The 20,777-nt window shown below is 35.3% G+C and overlaps 1 protein-coding gene across 50 annotated transcripts in view; it reads right to left on the reverse strand.

Moving 5' to 3' along the window:
- The window catches only part of PARD3 (par-3 family cell polarity regulator), a 717,956-nt gene that overhangs the window by 261,072 nt on the left and 436,107 nt on the right, over positions 1 to 20,777 (reverse strand). For 29 of the 50 annotated variants that reach the window (XM_077946206.1, XM_077946212.1, XM_077946205.1 and 26 more), the window contains 5 exons: positions 13,599 to 13,724; positions 12,062 to 12,444; positions 7,684 to 7,823; positions 4,248 to 4,376; positions 1,858 to 1,896 (listed from right to left, as the gene is read on the reverse strand). In XM_077946206.1, coding sequence (XP_077802332.1) covers positions 1,858 to 1,896; positions 4,248 to 4,376; positions 7,684 to 7,823; positions 12,062 to 12,444; positions 13,599 to 13,724 — 817 coding nt within the window. The remainder of the gene's footprint in view (positions 1 to 1,857; positions 1,897 to 4,247; positions 4,377 to 7,683; positions 7,824 to 12,061; positions 12,445 to 13,598; positions 13,725 to 20,777) is intronic. The other 21 variants (XM_028826180.2, XM_077946211.1, XM_028826181.2 and 18 more) reach the window with 1 other exon arrangement.

Here is a 20,777-nt window from a genome sequence, read left to right on the forward strand (position 1 = left end):
TACTTAAAGCATCATTTTCCATCTCAGATTGTCTTAGACATTAATAGATTAGTTTGTGAGCAAAGTCATTGTGTTTTCCAAAATATTCTGATATTTATCCTAAACCATAAAGGAATAGCTCTTCCCCTAAGGATCACATTGTAAATACTTCCTCCTTTTGCATTTATCCTATAACTATTTCATGGTACAGATACCAAAGGGGTGTGTGTGTGTGTGTGTGTTGTGTGTGTGTAAATAACTGCGGATCTATTTTGTTTTATAGATCTTTTCCATCTATTTTGACATATGGTGCCCATTTACTTTTGTAAGTAAATGGGCAATTGTTATAAACACTATGTAAATTATCCTTTTAAAGCTACTAATTTGAAGCACCTTCTTTAACATACATGCGCATACCTATACACATCATATCTGTTTCTGTAACCCTTAATCTGTTTAAATGATCTATTTGTTTACCACTATAACAATGCCATGCTGTTTTAGGTATTGTAGCTTTACATTATACTCTGCCACAATTACTGTCTTTTCAAAGAGTAGTATAAATTGCTATTGTACCCCATTTATTATTTAGAATCAATTTGTCCAATTTCCCCTTGTCTAATCTACCACCAACACATAAATATCAGTGTGATTTTGATTAGATATAATTGCCCTATTTATATTGTAAACCAAAAATTAAAGCTAGGAATTGTCTACAACACACGCTTATTAATGCAGAATATTCTCAAGGTTGTTTACTGATTTTCCTCCAAGATGTAATTTGTCATCCATTTTCAGAATTGTGGAATATTTATAGGAGGATCACTTGAGCTCAGGAGGTCAAGGCTGCAGTGAGCTGTGAAACATGGTGAGATTCTAGACTCAAAAAAAAAAAAAAAGAAGGAATATTTGAAAAATAACATTTTGTTTATTAGTTCAAAGTTTTCTGTTTATAAAACTGTACAGAAAATGAAAACTGTTTATTATATTATTTCAATTCTTTATATTCTTACTTTTTTTAGTCGACAATGTAAAAATTTTTGGAAAGGGATATATCAACGTTACCTACTATGGAGACAACTTTGCTAAAATTTCCATTTACAATAGTTTGAGAATGAATGTCTTTATGCTATGTTGTTTGATGAAAAAAGGAAACAAGATCCTGATTGTTAGAATTTCTACCATGTCAATATAAAATGCCCTTTTTACTCCCATGTAGCGCATCATCACAGAGACTGATAGAGCAAACCTTCCTTTTATTGTGTTAGTTCTGCCTGCCGGAACTAAGCTTACTCTTTTATCCCCAGTCTGTCTCAGGACTTGTTTTCTTAACAGGATGCAACTATGTTTGCATTTTAATGTGAGCTGTGAGGCCTTAACTTTTGGTAAGAGAAATTCTCTCTTTTATAGTTATTCTAACAACTATGCTTAGCCTAATATTGACACGTCACTTTAATTTTCCTGGGTATACTTTTTTTACTGTATTCTCTTAGCCCTCCCTTTTTTTCCATGACTGAATCAAGTTTTTTAACTTTTCTTTCCATTTTGTGGCCACTTATAATTGAGCATTTCATAAGTCATGAAATAGTCTGCATATATGTAAAACAACTAAGCTTTGGTCCTCATTATGCAAGTGAATAGGAAATCCCTCTCTTTTTTGTGTCTGTCTGATCAAAATTAATCACAAAATATACTCCATTTGGGGTGGTAACAATAAGTCACCTTAAAATAAGACCACTTTGGCATTTAATAAACCCATGTATTAAATATTATGAGCCAGGAAAAGGCAGGACAAGTAACTTCATATTAAATTAGTAAGAAGTTAGTTCCATGTATCCTTCCAACATCTCTGCATCCTTCAAAAGACAAAGCTCTTACCGTTTCTTTTGGAATCTGCATCTGGCTTGGCTCTGCATTCTAGAAGAATTGAAGAAAAACATAAATACAGACTGACCAAAGCCATCTTCAACACATAGGGACACAATGATTTATTTTAAAGAAAATTTTGTTGATTCTTAAAATCCACAAAATGTATCAAGGGTAATTATATGATGGCTGATGTAATGCTCTGCCTTCCAACCTTTTGCTGATGTGTGTGTTTATGTGTATGTTTTAAGAAATTTTTCTAGATATACATCTTTACTTGCTCATTCACAGTACATCATGAATTTATTATTTGGAGGAAAAGAGGTCTCACCAAACTGCTTTCCTAATCATGGCACTGTTTCTAATTTTGCTTTTAAATTTTCCCAATCAACAAAGTTTTAAGGCATAGAATCATTTGATAGCTAGACCCGATAATAACAGTTTGAACTACAGCTTGAACTACCAGCTTTATACTTTAAAATGTTGCACAGGAAATAAATGTGATTTTTTTTTTCATATAATGTTGACTTACCCTAATTATGTAGGAACTTACAAGGATGATTTATAAAAAAGGCACAGATTGATAAAAGTATTTAGATTTAGACACAGACCCCCCCAAACAGAGGAAAATAGTTATGTCTACTAGATTCAAAGATTATTTTTAAATGCCCCCTCCCTTTAAGTTTTCAGGATTTTATTCTTTTAAATTTTGAAAAGCAGCTGCAACATGCATAATAGATTGACGGCCTACTGGCGTACTCCTTAATGAAAAGCTCACAAGCAATAAATTACATAACCAAGAAAAAAAACAGTAGGTAGCAGAAGGGAAAAACAGAAGCCTGGAAGATCAAAATTGGACAAGAAGAACCTGAATAACCTTAAGCTGGCTATATGCTGGCACTAACTCTGGAAAAGGCTGCTTAAGAGCAGTGTCTAAGCTTTGGCAACCTAATAATGCTAACTAGTGCACTCTGAGACACTGAGGAAGAATTAAAGCTTCAGCAAATCACATGGAAAGCTAGTTGTTTTTTTTTTTAAGTGCTCATTTACAATTTAATAGAGACATCTCCAGATTTAGGATCAGGTGGCATTTTAAGCTCAAAATTGGATAACAGTGGGGGGAAAACGAAAAACTGAATTTAAATTGAGAAATAATGCATTAAACATTTTTAAATATAAAGAAGTTTTCATAATTTATTCAAAATCTACTTAAAACAAAAGTGTTCACTTTTCAATCCTATCACAGTCTGAAATTTCCACAAAATCCACATTAAGTTTTAAGACAAGTGTGTAACCAGGGGATGAGATATTATGACTAAAATTTACTTTGATTTATAATATTTATAGAAATATATAGTTTATATAGAGAATAAAATATAGTTATTGTATTTATAAATAAAATATAAATTTTATCATAACACATCCATACTTGAAGACAGAACTTAAGAGAATTTGGGCTATATGATAAATTTGGAAACCTCATTCCTAAAACCTTGTCACTCTAGATTATACAAATTAAGTTTTGTTTAGAGCTAAGAGCTAGATGAAAAGGATGTATTCCAAAAGGATCCAAGTAGAATCTGTTTTGAAATATTTAAAATACCACTTGTACTTGAAATAAAACAACTTTCTTACCACATTAAAAGACAAAGGCAACTCCTCCAATTATGTCATTTTTATATATAAATGAAACCTAGCACTTTTGCAGAAAAACACTCAGAACATGTACATCTAAGACATTTATTTCATTCACACCAATACCACGTAAATCTTCAGATGTATTAATGTATGGATGGAAAGTGAAGGAGATAGGTTGCAAAAGTTGTAAATGCCTTTTCACTTCCTTCATTTATGTCATCCTAAATAACATGACCTATATTTGTATAATTAATAGCCATGAGGCTTATTGCCACTTAGGTCTTTTTATTTTTAATAATATTTTTTTAAAAGGTATTCCTTTTCATACAACAGTAAGGAAGCAAGCATCTATTTGGCTTACTGGCATGTACTACGAAAATTTGAAATATGAAAATTTGTCATATGTAGTGTGGAAGATGGCAAGCTTTCAGCGACAGTCTGTGGAGTGACAGTTCTGAAATAATCAGCGTCTCTGTATTCAGTCAGTCCATCTGAGGGTGTACAGTGATGAACATTTGATGCCCTTGAAAATATCCCTACAGTCTGATGTTTAAATACCCCTCCATTCATTACTGAGGATATCCATTTCTGAAACTAAGGGAGTATTAGAGAAAAGAATGTCTGTATTCAGTGAGGGCTGAAAGATATGTAAGATCTAGAAACTCCTTGGAAAATGTCTCAATAAACATTTGCCATCAGGCAACTAACCCAGACCCCTGGCTGCTGCATATCAGAAATCTTTCATCTACTCTAAATTTACACACCAGTTCCCTTGGGTGGAAGGCGTCTTCCTGGCGAAAGACCAGAAGGCTCACAGTTCCTTCCATCTTGGTGCTTCTCAACAGGGAAACAACTTCCTCTTGGGATTTGCCTGCTAAATCTACTCCATTTACCTAAAACAAAACAAAACAAAAGTTTTCAGCTGTAATCCTGTGGAAACAACAGGAAAAACACACACACACACACTATAGGACTAGCCATATCTGCTATGGAACATAACTCATTTCACATACAATTCTGCCATGATCTGGGAACCACTAAGATTTTGTGACTAATAAAGAAACTAAGACCAGATCTGGAAGTAAGAAAGGAAGTGGTCAATCTTTTAGTGTTTGTCATTAAACCCAAAGTGACAATCACCAGGGCACTGACAAGTAACAAGTAATAAATAATTCAAAAATGTCAAGTTAACACAAAACTTACTGGCTTAGAACTGAGATATTTTGATAGCCTTGTGCATCATAGATTTTCTTATACCAAAATAAAAAGGTGTTGCTCTTATAAAGATTAATAAAAACACACCAAAAATATTTTGGTACAGTATTTTCACTTTCAATGAAATTTTGCTGATAAATATAATAAAACGTTTACCTCTAAAAGGTAAACATTAAAGAAACACAGCTACAAAACAATATTTTTTAGTAGGGAAGTAATATTTCACATGAAATTTTTTCAATATTATGAGAGAATTCAAGCAGGAAAAAAATTTAAAACAACTTGTTCTTAGGGAATCTTTTATCTAATAGGAAGTATAACATCATTATCAGAAAGCACTATATATTCCACAGAAATGAGAGCATATGTTTCCTTTAAAAGGTGTTCTACATTTTTTTCTTTAGACAAAAATGACATTTTGTCCAAGGCAAATAAGTTTATAACTTAAATTGCAGTATTAAAATTTTCCTGTAGTTAAAATATATTTCAGAACATTTCCCCTTCTGAAAAAAAATCAACCTCATATAGCTCAAGGTACTACTATTAAGGAATTGCAGACAGGAGGACAGAATTCAAGTCCCAGCGGAGACTTACAAAATAAAACAAGCTACGACTGCAGGCATGGGCTAATGTACCACTCAATTTATACCCCCAGGACAAGCGGCCTTTTCAGGAAGCAGGACTCTAAACATAATTTGTACTCAAATAAAAGAAAGTGAAAAAAAATCTAGATGATTAAGTCACTTGATACTTTTTTCTCTGTATGATTCTAATTATCTGGACACTCAGAGAAAATGCACGTAAGTATCAATAGTGTATAGCTGCAACTGTAGATACTAAAAGGTTGGGCTTAAAACATGCAAAAATGAAGTTTCCATTTTAAGACAAAGATGACAGCTATGGAAATAAAGCCTAACTCTAAAGACATACAGGTTGCAGGTCTTTCTCATTGTTTTAAAATAAAAAGATTTTTCTGATATGTTGAAAGTAAAGCAATTATGTAATAAAAGAAAAAAGTGACTCAATAATAAAGCAATTCTCTTTAGAAAGAAAGACCGAGAGAGCCAGAAAAAGACACACATATTTTTTTGGACTTAGAAGACGGGAGGACTGAATTCAAGTCCCAGTGAAGACTCTTACAAATAAAACAAGCTACGACTGCAGGCATGGGCTAATGTACCACTCAATTTACACCCCCAGGACAAGTGACTTTTTCAAGAAGCAGGACCCTAAACATAATTTGTACTCAAACATCTGTGACTTCATTTCTAACAGTGCCTATTTAACATACATTGTCACATGCACAGGACCAAAACAGTGGGAATAAAATGGAAAGGACCCAGCCCCAAATGTAGACGTGGGAAAAAATATGGATGGTGTCCCTCTCCTCCCCTACTTTACAAAAATTCTTTAGGAAAACTCAATCTGGAGAAATAGAAACCATATATGAAACTATAAGAAAAAAGGACAGTGTGGTAAAAGTTTACCTTAGCATTAATATTTGAATACTAGTTAATTAGGAAATGCAATATCTGCTAATAAAAATACAGACTATTTTCTGGAAAAAAAACTAAGAAAAATGGTTAAAAATATATTTTTCAATTTTCGTTTTCTCTTTTATATGCAAATCATCAAACACAAATTATGTATGTTAATGTATTTCCAAGGCAGCTTCAAATACCAATGAACCCAAACTCATAAGACATAGAAAAAAATTTCAAAAATGATTTTCTTTCCTGACATTTGACTCTTATGTCTCAATTTATTCTCCATGCTGCCATTTCAAGATTTTCTTGCTCCTCTTATCAAGACACACTGTTTTCATTTATTTCATCTGTCTCTGTTCCGAATACAAAGTGGATAACGTTTCCATATTGCCAGATATAAATATAACCTTAGAATATAACCTAGAAATATAACCTAGAAATGTAACCTTATAGACATTTTATATGACAAAATGTTACTCATAAACCAAATGTCTGAGTAACTAAAAATTTACAACTAAACTAAATGGGGCTGGGCATGGTGGCTGACGCCTGTAATCCCAGCATTTTGGGAGGCCAAGGCAGGAGTTCAAGGCCAGCCTTGCCAATGTCATGAGACCCTGTCTCTATGAAAAATATAAAAATTAGCCAGGCATGGTGGTGTACACCTGTAGTCCCAGCTACCAGGGAGGCTGAGGCAGGAGAATCACTTGAACACACAAGGCAGAGGCTGCAGTAAGCCGAGATTGTGCCACTGCACTCCAGCCTGGGTGACAGAGTGAGACTCCATCTCATTAAAAAAAAAAAAAAAAATTAAATGGAAAGATTAATTTCTCATCAGATAACATGGAAAAAAGACCTGGGCACAATGGCTCACACCTGTAATTCAAGCACACTGGGAGGGAGGAGGATCACTTGAGGCGAGCAATTCAAGCAATTCAAGACCAGCTGGGGCAACATAACAAGACTCTGTCTCTACAAAAAATTTTAACAATTAAAAAATATACATATATAGGCCGGGCGCGGTGGCTCAAGCCTGTAATCCCAGCACTTTGGGAGGCCGAGACGGGTGGATCACGAGGTCGGGAGATCGAGACCATCCTGGCTAACACGGTGAAACCCCGTCTCTACTAAAAAAATACAAAAAAACTAGCCGGGCGAGGTGGCGGGCGCCTGTAGTCCCAGCTACTCGGGAGGCTGAGGCAGGAGAATGGCGTGAACCCGGGAGGCGGAGCTTGCAGTGAGCTGAGATCCGGCCACTGCACTCCAGCCTGGGCGACAGAGCGAGACTCTGTCTCAAAAAAAAAAAAAAAAAATACATATATAAAAGATAACATGGAAAATTTAAACGTAAAACAGAAACATTTTGTGATGCATACTTCCGCTAAAATGTATATAGTTTAATTTCATATTGTATGAAAATGTTTTTAAAAGTTGGCTCCTGGAAATGGAACATTTCCAGAATTAGGGAATATCCTGCTTGGGGATATATATCACTTACCTCTATAAGTCTGTCTCCTGCCTTAAGTCGGCCATCCTGAATGGCCGCCCCCCGGGGGAGGATGTTCTTCACATAGATTGGAGCTGAGCCACCTATTGTTACATCTCTGGAAGTGATGCTGAATCCCAAACCTTCTGTACCTAGGTATGTGAAGGGGAAGAAAAGTAAATAAAATGAGATATCTTGAATTTTACAAGTGTATTGCACTAGTATACTCAACCTCAACTTTACATTTTGTAACTTTCACAGTGGTCTACATTTCTTTTAATAGTTTAAAAGTTGTAATGAAATTGTTCAAAATAGACTAAATTGTGGAAGATTTAAATGGTTTGCATATCAGCAGTTATTAATCTAAGAAGAAACAGCAATCTTCTCAAAGACAAATACGACTGCTAAAATGTAATCAATGTAAATCTTTGAATAGGAAATTCACTACATGAAGAAAGAAAAAAACTTCTGTTAAGACCCACAGTACCTCAAAACTCAAATATTATTGTGCAATAATGACATCCAAATTTCAAGGGTAGGAGGTATGAGCAAGGGAGACGAAAATGTCCAGGAAGATGGAAAGGAATAGTGAAATGAGAGATCTCTCTACATAGAGGTAATGGAACCTCCCCAAATCATAATTGTTCAAAGCAATTTACTAAGAGAATAAGCCATGAACCATATTATCTTTGCCTAGTTCACTTCTAATTCACCTAAATCTTACCATGTATATTTCCTTCCCCATCCCCCATTCCCGAAAAAGGCAAATTACTCAGTGAAGACTCCATCTCAGATCATGGCTACCAAATCTGGGGATCATCATATATGTTTAAAGGTACTAAATGAATGATGCATTTATAAATTACTCTGATGATTCACAGAATTTAAATTCTCATTTCTTTGGCAGCTTTCTTGACAGGCAGTCTTATATGCTCAATACAATGCAGAAAAGCATTTGTATGTGACTTGAATCAACATGCAATAAGCCAACATGTGCCCAGGAAAAACTGGGAAGATAACGATACATTTCCAATGAATCACAAAATCTTTACAATCATGATTTCTACCTAAGCTTTTTTTAAAAAGTTACTTCTTAAGATATTAGTTTCCATTTCAGTTAAAATATTGTTAACTCAAATGCTTGCTCATTATGGGAAGAATAAAGAGATCTGTAAAGGTGAAAAATCTAGAAAAGAGCATATTAATCTGATACCTCACTCAGTATAAAACTGTAATGAAAAGTATAAAATACAAGTGAACAAAAAAATGGGTGAATAAAAATGTAGATTAAAGAAACATTAAGGGAGAAATAAAGAAAACACTCCATAATTATTCCTGTAGCAAAACCTACCATAGTTATTCTCAACATCAAACAAAGCATTCATTTACTTCTAGTCTGAAGTCACTTTAGGGTGCCTGGGCTATTAATATTTCTGACGTCTTCCATGCTGAACACCTGAATGGCATATTGTCTATATGAAATGTTTGTAATTGCTCTGCGGAGATTTTTCCATATGTCTCTGCTTTCACGAAACTCTAATGACTTGCAATAACATTTATTAAGAAAGAATTCTTAATTACTCTCCTTTTGCAATACTAATTTCTCTGAACTATGAATGCTGACTGTTGTAGGAACCTCAATACTATTAAAATATCAGCAATAACCCCTAAATCTGTAAGCTAAAAGTTCAGGCAATGACCTTTCAAGGAAAGATAAGTAGATATCAATTTTCATTTAACAAAGCCAACAAAACACTCTGCACTGACTGAAACAGATTACTGACCTTCTCCTTTGACTTTATTAAAAAGCTAATTTCTACAAAAGAGCAGGGTATTTGAGAATACCAAAATGGCAATAAATATTAAGAAATCATAATTATGGAAGCAAGTACACTGAGGCTATTCTGTTGTCATGTTATATAATATAGATCCAAAATTAGGCCAAAGAATCATTATACCGACATCTTTTTTTGTACTAAGAGTTGATCCCAGTTTTTGAAGAATTGCTGCCACTCAAAGCACATTAGCTCACTCTGAACCGAATCTGACACACCCTATGTTTTTAATGTACTTCACTAATAAATGTAATAACTGGTAAGAACAAATCTGCTAGCTACAAGGAAAGCCTGTTCAATTCTCCTACAATCATTATTATTAAAATATATGCATTTAGTCCAAATCAAAGATAATCTACATTCTTCCCCACATTTATACTAAACACAATTTTTATATAAAATATTTGTAAGTATTGGTGGCATGCACAAGCAGCATGTGTTTTTTGTCATACACTCTCACAGTTGGTAAATTAAAATCAAGATAGATCTATGGGACTCTATATCATTAAGATTATTCAAGGTCTGTGAAACACTTAAAACCATTGTTTCTCCTTACAGTGATTAAGCACAATCTTTCTAAATTAGCTTGTGTAAATGCAATCATATTTTTCATTAAATGCTATTAAAATAAAATCTGTATTCAAAACAATGGTACTTTTAGTGGCAAATCACCTCATTTAAAAAGTTCATGTTATATCATGATTTGTCAAATATCCTAATTTTTGAAAAACTGTAATTAACTAAATGAATACTGCTGTATCAGTATAAAAAGGAAAAGATATTTATGAACCAATATCTTTATGACAGTGGTGAAGCAAAATACTATACCTTTTAGAGATCTCAAGCAGAATTTTATTTTTTATACAACTCTATTTGTGGTTCTTGATATGTTTTTGGTTAAAAACAAGGGCCTGTCATTTAAGTAGAGCAAAAGGAGGAAAGCGGATGTGATATTTCTCTCATTTAGGAAGTGACAGAGCCAAAGGGGTTTCTGTTGATATGCCTCTGTGTTTGCAAGGAGGCAAGCTGTCAACTCCTGATCATGTCAATCCAGTATTTAGAGCTTAAAAGCCAGTAACCAGAAAAAGAAACTTGAGGTTCACATAAAGTTCAATGAAAGAATATGACTTAGAAAGGAAACAGCAGTCTCAGTATTTACAACCTTGTAAATGCTACCCCAAATGGAAAGAAGAATGGTCTGAATATCTGGATATGGAAAACATTCTAGTAAGAATCTGTGGCCAACAGCCACATGACCTGAGGAAATAATGAACCTCTCTTGGAATCATTTCCATCCAACTATAAGAGTTGATGGTTGAGCCTATAAAAATAAATATTCTTTATAATAATACCATTTTGAAAGACATGATTTAAAAATATATCAAAATGATCAGCTAAAATGGATCATGAACAGTAAAAGTATATCTTGGTGCCTGGACCAAACACTGGGTGAAAATCATAAAGTCAAGTCCAATAGTTTGCACTCAACTTTGAAGGAGGCAAACTGCAAGAACATGCTCTCTATACACAGAGATCCACTGTATACAAGAAGGGTACTAAAATACATAAATGGCTGAAAGATGCATGAAGAATTGGTAATCGCCATCATGACTTCCACATCACCATAAGAAAGAGAAGCAGGCCTGGACATGGTGGCTCACTCCATAATCCCAGCACTTTGGGAATCCGAGGTAGAAGGACTACTTGAGGCCAGGAGTTCCAGATCAACCTGGGCAACATGGCAAGACTCTATCACTACAAAAAAATTTTTAAATGAGATGGGCACGGCGGCACATGCCTCTTGTCCCAGTACTTGGAAGGCTGACGTGTGGTGCTGTGGGCTACAGTGAGCTATGATTGTGCCACTGCACTGTAGCCTGGGCAAGAAAGCAAGGCCCTGTCTCAAAAAAAAAAAAAAAAAAAAAAAAAAAAAAGAGAAAAGAAAAAGAAAAGAAAAAGGAAAGAAAAGGAAAAAAAAAAAAAAAAGAAAGGGAAGTAATGCAGTAATTCAAGAAAACAAAAGACAAGAGCCAATGGCCTGGCTTCTCAGCAACCTACTAAAAACTCCTGGCAGCCTCAAACAAATCAGTTCCTCCCCACACCAAATACTAGGATTGATGTGCACTACCTCTCAAGTCTTCTTTGAGGGCTAGACTTAGACAGCAAATGGGGCAGTCAAAATGGTCAAATCCTTACTATTGTTCTGTGTTTGATATTAATGTCCCGAAGCCATTTTCATTCACAATCAAAAATTTTACTGCAGTAGTAGCTGCTATCTTCTTCTCATAGACATATTTTAAAGTCTTATTCTCTGCACTTTTACATTTTAATTTCTACAGAGCAAAATAAACCTGAGACATATAAGAAATACAATTTTAAACGTGTTAAAAGGTAAGTAGCTTTTAAAAATCTATCAATTCTTTCACAAAATAATGAGATAAGACTTAGGGTGCTTTGGGTTAGTAGGTTGACTTTTAAAATAAATTCCATTTCAACCCTTGTGTGTTGCTACTAAGAAAAGAAATTCCACAAAACAAAAACAAGATAGGTTATACCTTTCTTAAGCTGGATATTAAGCCTCTTGCCTATTTTTTTGGTGTTATAACCACTGCTTACAGTCGCACTAAATACATTCTGAGGTGCCGAGGCTGGAGCGGATGGTGGTTTTCCCGAGGGGTGTGCGCTATGAGGTAGTCGTGAGTGAGAGTCTATCTGCTCAGGCGGGTGGTTCAGTCGGGGTGCTCTCTGCACCGTGTGAAGCCCTGCACTGTTCACACTCCTGTTGTCAATATACTGGCTGTCAGGGCTAAAACGGCTTGAATAGTAATTGTTCTTCTCACTTTGAGATAGTTGTTCATACTGTTCTTTATTTGCTGCAGGAACCACATGGAACCAAATGATGGGTGTACGCATGGCTTGGCGAAACATATGTTGTGCTCTGGGTTTGAGAAAGAATAGAAAATTAGCAAATTAAGACTGGCAGACTAGAAGATATTATGAGCTTAATTAAGTATACTAATTAAGCAATAAGAACTGACAGGCTGTTGAAATTGAAAAGCAAAATTCTAATAACCCATTTATCAATCAAGTTTGTAGCTCTGATCTACGAATAGCTGTTTCTTCAAATATAAATTTCTCTTTCTCTCAATAAAAATAAAAAAATTATCTACAACTACAGAAAAAATTCTGTTCTCTCAATTGTAAATCATTAAACATGTTTTAAGTACAATAGAGGTATTATAATTTCAATAATAGAAACCAAATGGAACCTTCTCTTTACAACATTGTCTAATACAACTTGTAGACATTACAAAATATTTCCATTTAAGTTTTCAAAGAAAGAGCTTTATAATTATATATAGAATCTTGGATTGGGTTAGATGTGTATTTAAAATTTTTAAAATACACACACGCACACTTAGAAGGCTATAGAAAGTAACTATTAATTATCTATTAAGTTGATATATGCAAAAATCTCAAGAACAGCAATCCAGGCTCAATAATTCAAAATGCTGACAGCTGTGGGTCACAGTGCAACCATATGACCAGCCTGGGAAGCAGCTCTTTCTCATGCTGGTTCCCTGGTCAGGACCCCAAGTTCTTAAGAGTTCTGTTTGCTCCTGCCTTGTTTTATAAGAACTGGCCAACTTTTATGTTTTTCATTGACTAAGGGCCTGAATCAAGATAAAGTATATCTGAATACAACCCAATATTGAGGTGCAAACGAGCTTTATCTGCCTGTTTGTATCTAGAGAAATTGTGTGCAGCAAAGGTGGATGGGTGAATTAAAGTATGATAAAAATGGGCACACTGTCAATTTTCCAAAAGGGGAGGAACCAGCAAAACGGTAAAGCTGAAACGGGGGCTATGCTACTTAAGAAGAGCTATATCCATCAGAGGACATTTTGAAATATAGTCTAATGGTATTAATTACTTTGAGTATGATTAAATTTTTAAAAGCTAATGGCAGAAAATATTCCTGTCTAGTATACAGACTGAGATCACAGATATGTTGTTCGAAGCATTTCAACTGACTGCACTCTGTCGTGCCTAATGCACGTAAGAAGAGAAATGCAGCGAGCACACACTTACTGTTCAAATCTTCTATTTCGAAGGTCGCCATCATTAATCCTGACAATGCAATCATTCTCATGAAAAAGATTTTCATGTTCAGCTTTACCACCTTTCTCCAATCGTTTTACTAATAACCCCAGGGTTCTGGAACATTAAGAATGCAAATGATTACACATGTAATATCTCCACCATGCACACTGCCCTACCACTTTAATGCTGATATTATATTTACAAAGACTTCCTTACAAAGAAGCATGTCAAAATCACTATTCATACATTTTTAAATAACAGACAAAAATCACAACAGTTTAAATGATATGTAAAAATGCATCCCTTCCATAAATGCGAAAAATCATTTTCTGGCTGGTCAGTATTATGTTTCGAGAACAAGCTATAACACTCTCTCTGTTTACAAATGCCCCAAACAGAGCCCGCCTAATGGTTGAGTGGGTATTGCAGTGTGGAGCATGGATAAGCATGTATTTTTGAATGACTTGGGCAATTTTCTGTTTTAAGCCAGCTGGTATGCTAGCTTAAAAAACGACTGCAACCCCCATCTTTCTGTGAAAGTAAAGGTAATGAGGAAAAGCTAACCTCATTGCACTGCAGGTTTGAGAATGATAATAGGAAAGATTTCAGAAATAAAAGAGTTTCTGTGCTTTGCATTTGAATTTGATAGTGCTTAGTATTGTGAATTTCAAAACCTGTTAGGTCTCCTAAAAGTAAGTCATTTATTGTCAATATTCCCATTTGGAAAAACAAATGACCAAACAGAAAAACAGCAGTGAGAGGTTCAAATAATGCCAATCGCCATTCATCTCTTTCATATATGTACTCACTCAGGTTGAAAGAAAAGTGTGAATGACCTTTGAGAGACTCCCTACTTGCTCTAGAACACTAACTTCATAACTCACAGGACATTCAATACAGACTGGGACAAATAGGAAATACTTCTTTAAATCACAGTATAAGCAACAGGGGTCTTAACCTAGCTCGGATTGTTGTTATTTTTTTACTCTTACTTTTTTTTGAGATGGAGTTTCATTCTTGTCATCCAGGCTGTAGTGCAATGGCATGGTCTTGGCTCACTGCAACCTCCACCTCCTGGGTTCAAGTGATTCTCCTGCCTCAGCCTCCCAAGTAGCTGGGATCATAGGCATGCGCCACCACGTCCGGCTAATTTTTTTGTATTTTTAGTAGAGCCGGGGTTTCACCATGTTGGCCAGGCTGGTCTCAAACTCCTGACCTCAGGTAATCCACCCACCTCAGCCTCCCAAAGTGCTGGGATTACAGGCATGAGGCACCGCACCCGGCCTGACTGCTGTTAATTACTTGGTGGCTGGCATAAATTTTGTATCATGATATTAAAATTTTTATATGAACTTATTTTTTGTACTTCCAAAATTTGTATTTTCCTTCATAATCCTAATAAAGAGACAAAAATGCCTAGACAGGCACTAAAATTGAGAATTCTGCATAAATTAATATTGAAGACATCCTAATTTTCAAATAACGTCTATATGATTTCCAAGAGAATTACAACTTGCAGTCATCTGTGTATGTTTTCCAGTAGAAATATACCAAAATAGATAGCTGCTGCTTCTATACTTTTCCAGTAATTGTTGTATCTGTTCCATGGGCATTTATCATATTCTTCTGTTATATACATACCTTATCTCTACTAGTGCATTGTAAGCTCCTAGCAGAGAACATAAGATTCAGCAGTTCAAGCACTGAACTAGTAGTAAGGTCTTGATAAATGACAACTGAATGAAGGCATGATTGAGTTTAGCTGAGGCAAACAAGTCTATTTCTAACAAGCTTTTTGCAAAACAAAATACAAGTGAACAGAATTTAGATTCAGACAATTTCTTCACGAAAGTATCATTTCTACTAAAGATATGACGAAACTGAAATAAATGAAACACAGGCAAAAGTCCTATTTCACTTGTTATTTTGCAGTTTAACATTTTTACGAGCATTTATAAGGTCATAATTTCATTCTAATTTTTATTAATAAATATGAGGTGGCATTATACTAGAGTCAAGCCTATCAGCTTGCAAGAACTGTAATTTTAGCAGTTGAGAATCAGCACCTACTAGTGTAAGAGTCTCAAAATATTAGTGATTAGCAAAAACAATATTATGTAGGTAATATTTAGTTACTTACTTTACATAGTTGCAGCTACATAAAGACATAAAAGTATCTCAACTCAAAGGTAAGAATAAAGTACACTGATTTACCTTCAGGAGCAACTTAACTCTCAGTTCACATTTGGGAGAAAGAGATTCCGTAATATGCCAAACCAAAATTTAAGTTATTGTTTAAATGTGATCATGTCCATAATTTATCTCCCTAGGATTCCCTATTGTTTGTTTCTATCTGCAACTGAACAAAGTGTTCTATCACAGGAATCAAAGGCATTATAGGCCGGGCGCAGTGGTTCATGCCTGTAATCCCAGCACTTTGAGAAGCCGAGGTGGGCAGATCACCTGAGGTCGGGAGTTCAAAACCAGCTTGACGAATATGGAGAAAGCCCGTCTCTACTAAAAGCACAAAATTAGCTTGGCGTGATGGTGAGCACCTGTAGTCCCAGTTACTTGGGAGGCTGAGGTAGGAGAATCGCTTGAACCCGGGAGGTGGAGGTTGCAGTGAGCCGAGATCGCGCCACTGCACTCCAGCCTGGGCAACAAGAGCGAAATTCCGTCTCAAAAAGAAAAAAAAAAAAAAAGGAATTAATAAGATATATCTATGATTCCGATGAATGAGGAAGATTAGTACAAATTAAATCACAGTTATTGATACCACCTAGAACATGCAGAACATAATTTGAGCACTTCACTTTCAAAGAACATCTTGAAGGAAACAAAGTCTCAGTCACCCACCAGTAATCATAACAGAACCACATGTGAGGTGCCACAGCTGTAGTTAAAAGCCACCACTATGAACCAAACACATTCTTGGAATGTATATGCTTTCAGTCCTTGCAATAAAAATATGCCCTACCAAGACTCACTCCAGTTAATGAGTTTTTAATTGGTGAAATCCTAAGCGATTTCTCAATATGACTACATATTACTGTAATATACGACTAATAATTAGTATGTTTTTATGTATTTTGAAATATTTTGTGTAATCTAAAATAGTCCATAGAAAATTTTTAGAAAAAAATACATATAAACTGTCTTTAATGGAAATTAGCAGTTAATTAGCACTGATCATTTATTTAAATTTATAAAGGTATCTTGGATACATGTATTTATGATAACTTAAGATAGTGTAACTTATAAATACTTTCACTTTAATTTTTTTGAGACAGGATCTTGGTCTGTCACCCAGGCTGGAGGTATACTGGGCTCAATCACAGCTCCCTGCAAGCTCAAACCCCTGGGCTCAAGCAGTCCTCCTGCCTCAGCCTCCTGAGTAGCTGGGATTAGAGGTGTATGCCATGACCCCTGGCTAGTTTGTTTGTTTGTTTGTTTGTCTTGTAGAATTGGGTTCTTACTATGTAAACCAGGCTGGTCTCGAACTACTGGACTTGACCTCCCAAAAGTATTGGGATTACAGGCTTGAGCCACTGCGCCCAGCTGAAATCTGCTCTTTAATTCTACAAGTAACATCAATAATTTTTTCAGATAAGTAGATGAACAGATTTATATTCGTCTCATAATTTTTCTGTTTTAAACCTATGTGTTTTTTTCTGGTAATCATCTAGACTAGTAATCCAAAGTAAAAAAGCATACCATGCTTCATTTCTTGAATGGTTGTCTTTCTAAATAAGTCCTCATCAATGGCCAAATGCATCAGTAATCCTAACAAACAGTACAAATTCTACAAATCATAAACACACCACATAGTTAGAGAAAATATAATGGAAATTTATTAACTGAGGCTTTAGCAACCAACATTGTTATAAGTCATGAAAATCTCAGATTCCTTTTACTCAGTACTAGAGACCTGATGGGGGGCTGGGAGTTAGAGAGAGGAAGAAGATTGCAGAAGAGAAAGAACTTCACCCCCGACAGACACAGCAAGAGATCAGGGAATCAAGGGAACAGACTGAATTAAGGTGAAGTTAGTAGCCTGCTGATTTCTAAGTACTTAACCACACTATTAGAATCATTCTCTCAAAAAGAACGGATTAATTTAAAAGGGAAGTGGTACAATCTGCAAAATTATCTCATTTACTCCACTAGGTGAAAATGATTACAAAGGAATGGGAATGAACTATCAAAAGAAAAAAAAAAAATCACAAGAAAATTGAACAGATAACAGCTACACTGACAATGAAAAGAACCTCTAAAGGAAATCAAAAGTAGTAAGAAGAGACACTTTCCTGAAAAATGTGTGCTCGCAAGCAGATATACTTCCATAGTCCCCATCTTCAACTTAAAGCTATATCAAACAATGTAATTAAAAACAAATTTTAGGGATATATTTTGTAAACTCAACTAGAAATCAGAATTTGTTCTAAAGTAATAAAGAACCAACTGCCTATGGTATGGCTGCTTCAACAGTTTTATTAGAAAAAAGAATCAAAGCAAATGAAGTTCTAAACATTTTGGCATGTCAGTGTGCTGGCAGAGAGAACAGTGTTCCTTCTTGGTAGCTAATGCCAGAATTCCTTATTGGGGCAAACATGTTCCATCCTAAGAAACCACTTTGCAAAAAATAAAAAAGGTAGGTGTCAGGAAAGGAGGAATTGGAGTAAGCTCTGTTTGGGGAATTGTTCTGGGAGCAGAACAACCCCAGATTGGTTATGCTAGGAGAAAAGATGTAAGAAAAAAGACTTGGGCATTTATTAGTGGGGTAGCGCAGATTTAAGAAGAAATGACTACAGGGTTTAGGGTTATGTGAAACAGAACCTCCTCTACCTTCCTTATGAATCTAAGGTAAACCCTACTTGGCTCTATGCTTTTAAAGCAAATGGACTTTTCCTGATGGATCTGAAACATCCCCAAATCTATTCCTCTTCTAGTTTCCTATATTTTCTTCAAAATTTGAAAAGAAGAAAACACTACATCCGCTGCATACAAATTTCACTTCTGAATAATTTTCCTAATACAAAAGTATGTTACACACGTATTTCTTTCAAGACTTCATTTTTGAACAATGTTTCTTTAAAAAAAAAGACAAGCAAGGGTACAGTAGCACGAAGCGAGCCATTGAAATGCTGCATCTTTGTACATGATTTTGGAGCACAATTAGAAATTTAACTACTTAGATTATATTAAGGATTGCAGCAATACATTTTTACAAGGTTCATTAGCCTAATTATACACTTAATTAAAACAAACGCAGTCACACATGTTAACATTTTCAATTCTAACTATAAATTACAACCAATGATAAAACTGAAAATAAGTAACAAATGTTTTATTGACATCCAAATTGGCTGAGTAAGTCTGAGTTTTGCGTTGATAATGTAAACTACCACAACTGCCACCCAGCTGTATGGAAATGATTATAATTCATCTTAATAAAGGCTGACACAGTATAAACATCACAACGGTAGGGAAGGCAGAATATAAGTGGGCAGAGTAGGGTCTCATCAACAAGAACAGCTCAGCTCCCTGAATACAGCCCATGGGGGGCCAGCAACCACCTACATGAGCACAGAAAGTACTACCACTGAAAGCATGAAAGTCAAAAGGGGAAAGTTTAAAGGAATGCCAAGTTAAAACTTTAAATCTTAATTTTTTTTAGAAAAACTTCAACGAACGAGATAAATCAGGCCAAAAAGGTAAACACAGAGAATTCCTTTAGATCAGAGCAGAAATCACAGATGTCATATTGCTATGTTTAAAGAATATGATTCATGTAAGTGTAAACTGCAACTTTTCTAAAACCAATGCATATGTTATATAGTTCTTCATTATAACAAACAAGTCTGCAGCTGAGAATGCACAATTGAAAACTTTCAGACAAAAGACTATTGATTCAGCAAATAAAGTTAAATTGCGTTTTTTTCAAAAGTAATTAAATTAAAATTGACTCAAAGTTCAAGAGCATATTTATTCTCAGCTAGTCCCGTGAAGTTCAAATTGACTGTAATTCTTCATTAGCATATGTACCCAATTAACTAAACAAATGTGTATTGGGATTCTCAATTTTATGATATAATAGTAAATTTTCTCCCAGATTCATGATATAAGAAGAAAATGATCACTTTCTCTGATTGGGTAGACTAATCACTACCTACCTAGACAACCAGAATACCAAACACCACTGGAGGGAATTTCAAGGCACATAACAAAAGATAAACTGAGTTTAAAATCTCTTCTAATGATTTGATCATTCTTTTTTTTTTTTTTTTTTTTTTTTTGAGACAGAGTCTCGCTCTGTCGCCCAGGCTGGAGTGCAGTGGCCGGATCTCAGCTCACTGCAAGCTCCGCCTCCCGGGTTTATGCCATTCTCCTGCCTCAGCCTCCCGAGTAGCTGGGACTACAGGCGCCTGCCACCTCGCCCGGCTAGTTTTTTGTATTCTTTTTAGTAGAGACAGGGTTTCACCGTGTTAGCCAGGATGGTCTCGATCTCCTGACCTCGTGATCCGCCCGTCTCGGCCTCCCAAAGTGCTGGGATTACAGGCTTGAGCCACCGCGCCCGGCCAGATTTGATCATTCTTATTAGCTGCCACTGCCAAGGACCTTGCTAAATGATTTACATATATTTTCTTATGTAAACCATACAAAAGTTGTGATTCCTATCCTTCATAGGTAAGGAGTAGGGCTAAGTGAGGCTAACTTGCCCAAGGCCGCATTACGTAAAAAATACTGAGCGAGGTATCCTCATCCAGTCCTGACAATCCCCCTGCCAATAAAACGAGGACAACATAAGGTCAAGTCAGTCACTGACTGACACAGAGAGGTAATACAAAATTCCCAACTTCAAATCTGGGGGAAATTTTGTGTTTTCAATACATAATAGAGCAAAAAATGATAAAGTATATCTTAGATGAACAAAAGGGTATAACAAACAATGTAATTATAATCCTGTAAATCTTAGTTGAGGGGACAGTGAAGCTCAGATTCTGCTGAATTAAATGGATGAGTACGATATACCTCAAGACCACCCAAAGATGTTTGCCTACTAGTCTTATAAACAGAGAAATATCAGTTTATATTTGAGGGAGAAATTACTCAAGACATGAATGCAGGATGTAAAAAACAAACTTTTATATTTCAGTGATTTCCTGG

Source organism: Macaca mulatta, chromosome 9 (genome assembly GCF_049350105.2).
Source record: "Macaca mulatta isolate MMU2019108-1 chromosome 9, T2T-MMU8v2.0, whole genome shotgun sequence".
Classification (NCBI taxonomy): Eukaryota; Metazoa; Chordata; class Mammalia; order Primates; family Cercopithecidae; genus Macaca; species Macaca mulatta.